Here is a 10,299-nt window from a genome sequence, read left to right as displayed (position 1 = left end):
TCACCCGGGTACAGCCCATCTTGAGGGTGGCCAGCGCCCTGTGTCCTTGGCAGATGAGAGGCAGCAGGGACCTCTGGCTGACCCCAAGAAACCACCAGGGCGAGGCTGGGAGTTCCGTTTCTGCCCTTCCTCTGTGCCTGGGTAGACACAGAAAACTGTGCCAAGTGTCTGTGAGCCACTCCGGTGGTCAGGGCACGTGGAGGACAGTCAGAGGCCAAGAGGGACCTCGCGTGGTCTCCAACCCCTTCCCCACGGCCCCCTCCCCACCCGGAGGAAGCGGCAGCCTAGAGGGGGGCAGCCCCTCTCCAGGAGAGGAACATCAGACGAACCACCTTCTCTTTTGGCGTCAATTAGGCCCAAAGGTCTCTCAGGCAAAGCAGATACCAGGAGACACCTGGGAAAACAGGCGTCAGCTGGCAGGGAAAGGGGTTTGTGAGAAGGGCCGTCATGGCTGGTGCGGGGCCTGCTAAATGGACCCACTCACCTTGTCCGGGGAGTGTGGCCCCAGGGCTGTGGGGGGTGGGAGCCCCCACACATCTCCCTCCCCATTTGTCAGGGCTAAGAGGGACACCCACCCAGGTTTCCTCTGGACCCCGAAGAGGGTGCAGATGGCTCAGGAAAGTGTCGGCTGGACAGACGCGACCACCAGCTACCCTAGCTGGGCAGGGGGAAGAGGAGGCCAGAGGTCATGCTGGCGGGTCTAATTCACGAGAACCTACGGGCTTGTTCGGAGCTGGGCCGACCGCCACGTCTTGCTGGGACCCAGGAACCTGCGCTTTGAAGGTACCTGCCTGTTTGCCCTTGGACCTGGTGCAATGGAGCAGCAGCCTGCGGTGGAGACCGCCCCTGAGGGCGGTTGCGCGGGACATGACAGCCGACCTGGGAGCGGTTGTGTCGGGGGCCTCGCCCTCACGGTCTTGGACCAGGAGTCCAGGGCTCCGGTCCTGCCAGCCCCCTTTGTTCCATGAAGTGTTTTGCACCCTGTGGCCATGTCACCCTCCCACTCTCCCTCTTGGGAGACAGAATCCATGTCCGGGGCATCCTTTCTCCAAGGACGGCTGCAAGTGGTTGGAGACTCAGAGGAGAGGAGCAGGGTGGCTGAGGCGGGGGCGGGGGCGGGGGTGGGGGTTGCCCTTCCACAGCTGACCGGGCACCCCAGGGGCAGGCTTCACAGGAGGCTCTGATGGCGGGGACTCAGAGCTGGGCCTCTGCGCTGCACTGCACCGGGCAGGGTGAACTGACCACGAGGCCATGACGCGCAGGCGCTGGGCCCCACTGGTGGTGTTCACATGGTTACAGTCTTTCAAAAAATGTGCAGAACTAGGGCTTTTTAACCATAAGCAGTTAAGATCGCTGTCTCTCCACTCAGCGTGCACTCCACACCCTCCCCGCAGTCGCGGGCGGAATCTGCGGGCATGTCGGGGCCCTGCTAGTGGGGAGGTCGGGTTTGGTGGGAGACAGCCAGGAGGTTCACAGTCACCGCCGGCTGGACGGGGGCAGCAGGGGCCTCCAGGAGGGCCCCTGCAGCCAGAGGTCACGTCTCTGGGGACCCAGACCCCCAGTGCAGGAAGGACGTGGGGACAGGAAGAGAAACAAAGCTGGCACGGGGCCAGGGTTGGGGGCAGGGGGGCCTGCAGCTCAGGAGCCCCCACACCCCCTCCCCGGGCCACGCTGCGAAGGGAAGCCGGCGCCTTAAACCTCAGGATGAGGAGGTGCTGGGGGAAAGCGGGCGTGTCTTCCCCAGTCAAGGGCCGGGTCGAGGACGCAGCCAGAAAACACAGGGGGGTGCAATCGGAAGAACTGACCGAAGTGCCTCGGAGTTCCGTGGCGGTCTGCACTATTCGCCAGCTTTTTAAAGCTGTGACTTGATGGTTTTTAAGTTTTCCTCTAAGTGTTTTTCTGCATACCTACTTAAGAATGTATAACATTATTTTTCCTGCAGGAGGGCCCCCATCACCAACTATGTACATAAGGTTCAGGCCTCAGGCCCAGCCCGCCCCCGGGACTCTGCTCCAGGACCTCTGATCACAGGCGGGGATGTGTCCCAGGCCCCCTTTGTTCTCTGCTTCCCTCCACGGGACATGGGGTTCCTGTGAACACAAACCCAGCTTTCCTAAGAGAGCAAATTTAGGAACATTAATCATTCATAGACTTCAGCCATGGGAAAAGGCCACGGCCTCCCGGGACTCTCCTGGTGTGGTGGGGGAGTCAGGGCGGGGGGCAGCCGGCAGAGGTGGGCGGGCGGTGGGGGTTGTAGCAGGAGGACTGGGCTGTCCAGGGTGGCAGCTCGGCCGGGCAGTGGGGGAGCAGGTCTGGGAGGCAGGTTCCCTAGGTGGCCACAAGACCCCGAAGCAGTGATCTGCCCAGCCTGGACAAAGGCCAGGTCCTCCCCTCAGCCGTCCCGGGACAGCAGAACGTGGGCGCTGGTCTGAGAGGTTCTGGTCCACACACCTGCCCCATGTGACCCTGCTGTCGCTGTGTAGATGTGGGAGCAGACGTGGGGGTGTGCCTGGCGGGCAGGCTCTGGCACATCTAATCCTTGTCCTGGTTTTGAAGTCTTCAAGGGCAGGCTGTGCCACATTTATGGCAGTATCCCCCATCTCCCCCGGGGAACGGCCCCGTGCTCAGTGGGCCTCCAAGGGGTGGCTGAGCAAGTGAGTGGAGGGCGGACTGCCTGGTGCAGGTGCTCAGGGACCTCAGCGGGCAGTGCCAGCTCCCTCTAGGCCCCGTGCTCTTCCTCCCCAGGAGCTGCACACACCCGCCCCCCCTCCCCAAGCAGATGTGTGGAGCAGATGTATGCTGTGCACAGACCCGGGGGCCTAGGATGAGCAGGGAGGTCCCAGGAATCCAGGGCTCCCCACAGGGACACCCATGGGGAGGCTGAGACCCAGTGGCTCCTTCCTCCACAAACGAAGTGTTTCCTGTCTCTGCCAACAATGCTAAATTGGAGACCACAGACCACTAGCCTTGGGGCTGACCCTTGGCCACTCTGAGGGCTGGAGGCTCCAACAGCCACAACAATGTGCTGACACAGCCCTGGCCGGTTCCCTGGGACACCTGACCCCGCCACGTGCTGGCCTCGGCGTGTGGACAGCTCCCTCCTCCTCAGCGCCCCTGTGACTGGGCTGTCAGGGTTCGGCCAGCTGCTCCCGCCCTGAGGCTCACAGTGACCGGGTCTGAGGCACCAGTGACCATCTTGAGTCCTGAGGGGGCGTCCAGGGCAGCAGGCAGTGTCTCCTGGGCAAGTCCTCACCTGCAAGAGGACACCGGGCTGTGGGGAGGGCAGAGAATGTGAAGGGGGCCTTCTGAATATAAAACACACACACGTTCAGTTGGTCCTTATTTTGTCTGCCTGTCTGCTAATCAACCTGTCATCTAACTGTCTGCACTGAAACCGTGAGTGCAGACTGGTTCCTGCAGTCCCAGCCCAGCCCTGCCGTTTAGGGGAGCCCCTTCTCCCACCGGGGGGACCCTGTCCCCACTGTCTCCCTGCATCTTTGTTTGCTCGCTGCCCCGAGGTGCCCAGGCTTCCTGGCCTCGCTGGGCAAATGCACAGCCTGGAGAAGCAGCAGGAGCGGCGGGAAGGCCAGTCAGGGGCCCTGGACGCGGACTCACCCCTCCCCAGCGCCGGCCTGTGGGTTCTGGGGGGCATCCGTGGTGAGGCTGGGAACTGGAGCAGGCCGGTGGCCTCCCATGCTGAGTAGCTGTCCCCTCTCCAGTTGTGGACACCCAGGAGGCACTCGAGGGAGGTAGGGGCCCGATGGGGTGCAGAGCACCCAGCCTGAGGCACTGCAGCCACCGAAGTCCCTTGGGCTTGGACCACCTTGTCCCCTGAGGTGCTGGCTGTGCGTGGGGTGCTCTGTGGACCTGCTCTCTTAGCCACGCACAAAATCTCTGCCAGAATCCAGCTTTTCATCGTATTTTTGGATATTAAAGCTTTCACATCCCAGTGTCGAAGAGTCCATTCCGACCTAAACCAAAATGTTAACCTTCTGCCTGGTTCTGAGGTTTCTGCTCGCCCCAAGCATGGCAGCCCTTGGAGGGGTGGGGGCTGCATTTCCCACTTGCGAAACCCCGCCTTGCCCGCAGGGCCGCCTCCTTGCCCGGTCAGGGGCCGGCCTCACTGATCAGGTTACTGGAGGCTGGGGTCATGCCCTCAGCGACACGGATGACCAGATGCTGGTCCTCTCTCGTGGGGACCCTGCATTTACAGGTCTCTTGGGGATCCCCACTCGGCCCCCATGCTGTGGGACCGCAGACTGTTCCTGCCAGGACGGAGGTGGCCGCATTGGCCCCAGGGACGCCCAAGCAGCCGACACCTCCACCCCTGCCTGCTGGCTCTGCACGGTGCTCCCTCCCGGGGACTGTCCCCTCTGTCTGGACGCACTCTGTCCCTCAGAGCAATGGGATGACACGGAGAGAACAGCGTGGACAGCCCACCCCTTGTGGACGGCCCTCTGTGGCCGAGGGGCCTGGGGTCCCTTCTCAGACGCTTCAAGAGCCAAAGGAAGCACGGTCACTGCGCTCACACCGTGAACTGACCCTTCATGGACACACTCTGCAGCAGCTGGGGTGGGTGGAGGAGCCCACGTCTCAGAAGGGACATGGGGCTGGGTGCCCCTGCACTGGCCGGGGTGTCATGGCCAGAAATAGCCATGTGGTGTGTCCCCACCCGTGGCTGCCAGATGTCAGTGGAAGCAAACCTGCCCTCTCTTCTTCTCCAAGTTCCCGGAGCCCCCAGCGCTGAGGGCCCAGGTCCCACTACATGTCTGCGTCGTGCCCATGGGCAAGGGTGTGTCCACGTGGGGGTCCTCATGGGGGGCCCACACGAGGAGGACTAAGGACGCCTGGCCACCTGCTCTTTGTGGGGTGTGTGTGCCTGGCACCCCAACACAGACTCTTTTTACGGATGAGGGAACAGACTTCAGGAGCCAAGTAATCTGTCGGGGACACACGGAGCCACCACGAGACCCCAGGTCTGCTCAGATCCTGCTCGCGGATGACTGGCTCTGGTGCTGGTCCCTGGGGAGCCCCACCCTCAAATTCTCCTGCCCGGCCTGCTGCCTCGGCGGTCCATGCAGGCTTGTGCTGGGCTTTACAAGGTCCAAAGTGCATTTATTTCCAGGGCGCACACGTTGCCGGGCGCCGCTGGGAAGCACGTGAAGGGAGGAAAGCCCACGGTGCGCCCACCGCCTTCACCTGGGTTTTCTGGGGGCTGGACAGCCCCGCTCCACTTGCCGCGCTCGGGCCCCAAATCCCAGGCTCTGCAGTGTTTCTGCCACGTGCTTCTGGCAGGGGGACACGCACACGATCACCTGCAGCTTGGCGTCGCCTCCTTAAGAAAAGAACAATGTGCATTTGGAAGGAATTCCAGCGAAAAACTGGCATCTCTAAAATCCCCGGAGCCCAGGTGGCGGCCACACACGCCGGGAGACGGTCCAGCCGCGCTCCTCCCCGGCTGCACACCAGCCCGGGGCCAGGGCGTCTCCTGGAGGCGGCAGCCAGAACAGGTGCGCCTGGGCGCGGAGTCAGACCCGAGCCTGGGACGTCCACCCTCCGCCGTCCTGGACGGGCCGCGGTGCCGAGCAGCGCACACTGTGCCCTCCCCTGCTCCCCGCAATGCCATCCTCCTCCCCCGTGTTTTCCTCCATGGAATGAGCTCCACTGGCTTCCCATGACTTAACTGTCATCGAACTTGGTAGGAGACCCTGGGGGTGCCCCCCGCCCCTCCCCTCCTGAGCTCCCTGTCCTGTGGGTTTGAGAGCCCCCACCCTCCTCTCTGGGCGTGTGGCTTGAGCTGGGCCAGGGCTGCCTCGGGGGAGGTCGGGCAGAGAGCTCAGTGCGGGAACCTGCCTGCTGGGGCGGGCGTCTCGGTGCAGGACAGAGCGCCCCGTCCACTTCCGCGCCATCGCTCTGGAACTTGAGTAGGCGCAGGCCAGCGTTGTCAGGCCACCCCAAGCCCCAAGCCCACAGCCTGGTGATTCAGTACCTCCAAGGGTCACCTGCACTTACTCGAACTCACTTGGGTTCCTGGCACCAGCAACCAAGAGTCCCCACCTGCAGGTGCAGAGCCCAGCTCGCAGGCATCGTGGGGCTCAGAGGGTCCCACGCCTTGGGGACCCCTCGTGTGCCGCAAGGAGGCGGGCCTGTGGAAGCCTGGGGCCCAGCTGGGGGAGCAGGTCGTGCACGTGCTGTGCTAACCAACCAGCGCACGTGGCCCCGAGGACAGCGAGGAGGCCGGCTGCTAACGAGCGCGCTAGAAATACTGAGGGAGGGGACGCAGTGACCCAGAGAGCCAGCAGTTCCCCAGGAGGTGTGGCCAGGGGCAGGGGGACAGTTTCCCCTCTTTGGGGGCGGTGGCGGGGGCGGGAGGTACCGAGTGCATCCTGGAGGAAGTGGGTGAGCGTGCTGTTCCGGTACGGGATGTGGCCTCTGCCCTCCGACAGCGCCCCCAGCACGTCCGCGAGGGCCGCCAGGCTCCGGTTTATAAGCGACGTCTCCCGCAGGGCCGATCCGGTCACTCCAGACACACCTGGGGAAGTGCAGAGACCCAGTCAGACATGGGATTTGCACAAATGCTGGGTGACATCCAGGTGAATCAGCAAAGCAAAACGGAGACCTCCCAGGAAAGCGTGGAGGAGACCCCCGATCATATTTATGTCCCTGACCACCTCCGTGGCAGGGGAGGCACTGACTGGACCTGGGGCCCCTGCGCTGCCAGATGCCCCCAGACGACATGTGTTGGATTGACATGCACTCTGCGGTGGTGAGACAGCAATCCACAAGGACAGACATGGGTGGGAGAGCATCTGCCTGGGGCTCCCCGTTCGCTCACGGCCTGGACCCTGCATCCCCAGGTCACCCGGGGGGAAGGCTTCACATCTCACCGGCGCACTCGCTACCCGCCAGGTCCACCAGCTGCAGCTTGGAGAGCACCTGTCCGCCAGGGCCCTGGGACCCCTGCCCGAGTCCTCGGGTCCTTGGGGACACGGACGAGACTGTGCGGGTTGCTCCTGGTCTCCTCCCTGGGGCCGGCCGCTGGGGCGTGGGGCCACGGAGCTCCGCGGGGGGAGACTGGTCTGACTGCCGGTCTGCTGTGGAGGTAGGGGGAGGTGGCAAGAGACACAAGAAGAGAGACGGTCCTCCAAGCTCCCCAATGCCTCCCACCTGTGCTGAATGCTCCCAGCTCCGTCCCGGAGGCCCGTATGGCGTGGGGTGCAAGACCCCAGTTGGAGTCCCCAGCTCTTAAATACGGGATGGTGGGGGAGAGGGGCCCTCGGACCGTGAGGGCCTCCTCTGGGTAAAACACAGAAGAGCAGTGGGGAGAGACCATTGTTCATGGTTAAAAGGTGAACCAATACCTAGTTAGTCCCAGGAAAACTGGATACGGTTTCCTAGATTTGGTAACGACATTAACAATCCCCGTCTGAAAAATCTATTCTCTCCTACACAAATCAGCTCTACAGTTTCTGTTTTTAATCCTCCACAAAAGCCCGACACAGTGTTTTTCACGTTGACGTCTGTATCAATTTCATCATGTGTTATTTCTAAACAGAGGTTTTTAAGCAATTAAAAAAAAAACCAGAATAGTGAATACCCCCTGTAGAAAGCAAGGAAAATACATGTAAGTCAGTTTTAAAAAGAACATGAAATGCCTCTGGTGCGCACTGCCCACGAGTGCGCAGACTTTTCCTTTGTGGATCTGCGTGCCCGGCAGGAAGAGCCAGGCCCTGGCGCACGGCTGCGCGCTGCCTGGCCCTCCCTGCGCACTGCTGGGTCCCAGGCTGCTTAGGGCGAGTCCCGCGGGCGGGCGGTTAGGGGGCCGGGTGACCCTGCTCCTCCCCGCCACTTGCCTGGGCCACCTTGGAGGCCGTGACAAGGCGGACTGAGTGTTAGCCCGCACTGGCCTGAGGGGGCCTTTCTAGGGTTAAAGCCCCCAAGGCCCAGGGCTGCCCTGCGGTCTGCGTCACTGAGAGCAAGGCTGAGGCCCCAGACCTCACCCTGGAGGTACTGGGAGGTGACGGGGCCCGATCACAGTGGGTGGCGTCTGTGCTCCCACCGCCTCAGGTGGCCCGACGTGCACTGCCCTGGACTTTCTGACCCTTAAAGCCCCAGGGACCCCGACTCTCCCGTAACAGGAATCATCTCATACACTGGTCTGTAACCTTCTAACCTCAGCCACAAAGAGAGTGTCATTCCTGGTGAACGCGTCAGGTTCCAAAGTGAAAACATGCCATTTTTCCTCCTCTGCTGCATCTGATGTAGCAAAGCGGCTTCCTCCATCCCACCCACCACCCTTTCTTCTCTCAGCCCAGATCCCCGTGGCTCTTGGGTTTGGGTTCCGGACCGTCCAACCACGTGGCTGCCATTCCTCCCTCGGTCCCGCGTGGCGCCTCAGAGCCTGCACGTCCACGATTCTCTTCTTCTCATGTAGATTTCTATTTGGGCAACTGACCGGGCACCGGGGCCACTCACCGGTGCTGCGGGAGGAGGCGGCTGCAGTCAAAGTCACCGTGATCACCAGGTGAGACCTGGACGAATCAGCATGCACTGCGGTGGCCTGCTTGGCCCGGAGCCGCAGAGCTGCAGCCACGAGCGTCATCAGCTCCACGGCACTGTGGACAGACCTGGCAGAGGGGACACAGAAGTCCCAGTGACTGCAGAGGGCACCCGCCTCACAGAAACCCCTTGTACAAACTGAGTGTACCTCGCTCAGGAAAGCAGCTCTTCTTAAGACAAAATTCAACACGCTGAATCAAACATGACAGTTTTATGAGGCCTGACTGACTAGCTGCGCCTCTAATTGCTTTACCCGGACATAATCAGCTGCTCTGGAACCAAGTGGAGATTCCCAGAGTTTTCAACTTGGGGATTCTCTTATTTACGGTCCCCTCAGGACCCCAAGATTTTTAAGTATTTTGTCTATCAATCAAATTTCATCAAATGCATGAAATCAACATTTAATTTGCTTTCCTGTGTTAATCGATGAGCCCTGACAGCTAATCAGAGCTTCGGGTCTGCAGAAGATAGGATTTCGATCCCACTGTCTATAGTCAGAAGCTGACAGCTTTGGTTAACGTGTGTAAACTCTCATGGTGAAACGCATGAGTTCCTTGAGGTTTTTTCAAATGTTAGAATCAGTCTGTCGGACTCCGAGACCCCGGGACAGGCTGCGCAGCTCCTCCCTGTGCTGTCAGTCAGGCGGTCCCTGCTTGCAGCAAACCGGACTCACAAGGGCGGATTTAAGGACACAGAACTCCAAGGAGTGTATCGAATCAGCATAGGAGCTGTGGTTTTTCACAGGGTGATTCAGGGGCGTATTCTGTGAAACCTGGACATTACAGGTGGGAATCAAGGACGCCTGTGCTCAGCCGCGTCCCCGGGGCACGCGGTGTGACTTCGCCACAGCTGTTTCATCAGCCGGGCTGCGGGGATAACACCTGTCCCATCGACCCTTAAAGAAGAGATTCTGACGGAGTAACTAGTCTGTTGTGCTTGTGATTTTACAGAGATCATCTTCAGGGGGATAAGAACAGCTCAGTAGCAGAGCACGTGCTCAGCATGCATGAGGTTCTAGGTTCGATCCCCAGGGCCTCCATTAGAAAAAACACAAAGCAGAAGGCAAACTGAAAGCTGCAAAGCGCACACTACGCAGTGCGACACCAGGAGCCACCTCTCAAGGAGCGCCGGCTCAGGCGGCTGGTTCCCTGGGGCCCCCGGAGGTGCCGCTGCCCGGGAGCTTGGCACCTGGACTACTCACTCTCGGGTCAGCCCAGAGACCTCCTTCTTTCCCTCCGTGGTTGTCAGCACCTGGCGCTTCGCCCTGGACACCACAGCACAGCCGTCTTTGGCCAGAAGGTCAAAAATGTCGTTATTATAAACTTCCACTACGGAAACGTCCACCTCCAGGCGCCAGGAGGGGTTTTCTGCAATAAGCCTGGAGGAGGGGTGGGGAGGGACACACAAGAGACTCAGCCACCAGGGGAGCTCAGATAACCCCACAGAGAAAGTGGTTAATCAACTGGCTTTGAACGTGAGGGGACTGCAGTCCTAGAAAACGTTCAGCAAAACTCGTGGCCCAGCAGCGCCGGGCAGCATCTCACTAACCAAGGCCTTGCAGGAAGAAGGGGCACCCTCATTACTTGTTTTAATTCTTATTTTTTAACTGAAGTGTAGTCGATTTACAACGTTAGTTTCAGGTGTACAGCAAAGCGATTCATTTACACTGTATACACATTCATATATATGTATATTTTTTCATATTCTTTTCCATTACAGCTCATTACAAGAAACTGAATA

At 60.5% G+C, this 10,299-nt stretch overlaps 1 protein-coding gene across 2 annotated transcripts in view; it reads right to left on the bottom strand.

Annotated features, from left to right (window-relative positions):
• Positions 1–10,299, bottom strand: part of KIF25 (kinesin family member 25) — a 37,880-nt gene continuing 27,581 nt past the window's right edge. For both annotated transcript variants that reach the window (XM_032485370.1, XM_032485371.1), the window contains exons 11-17: positions 9,761–9,937; positions 8,476–8,627; positions 6,888–7,094; positions 6,377–6,532; positions 5,200–5,335; positions 3,616–3,971; positions 1–3,253 (exon numbers count right to left, since the gene is read on the bottom strand). In XM_032485370.1, the coding sequence (XP_032341261.1) occupies positions 3,162–3,253; positions 3,616–3,971; positions 5,200–5,335; positions 6,377–6,532; positions 6,888–7,094; positions 8,476–8,627; positions 9,761–9,937 (1,276 nt within the window). In that variant the 3' untranslated portion in view covers positions 1–3,161. The remainder of the gene's footprint in view (positions 3,254–3,615; positions 3,972–5,199; positions 5,336–6,376; positions 6,533–6,887; positions 7,095–8,475; positions 8,628–9,760; positions 9,938–10,299) is intronic.

This window comes from Camelus ferus, chromosome 8, assembly GCF_009834535.1.
Source record: "Camelus ferus isolate YT-003-E chromosome 8, BCGSAC_Cfer_1.0, whole genome shotgun sequence".
Classification (NCBI taxonomy): Eukaryota; Metazoa; Chordata; class Mammalia; order Artiodactyla; family Camelidae; genus Camelus; species Camelus ferus.
The sequence above is the reverse complement of the archived record's forward strand: the minus strand, read 5'-3'. Positions and strand labels throughout refer to the sequence as shown.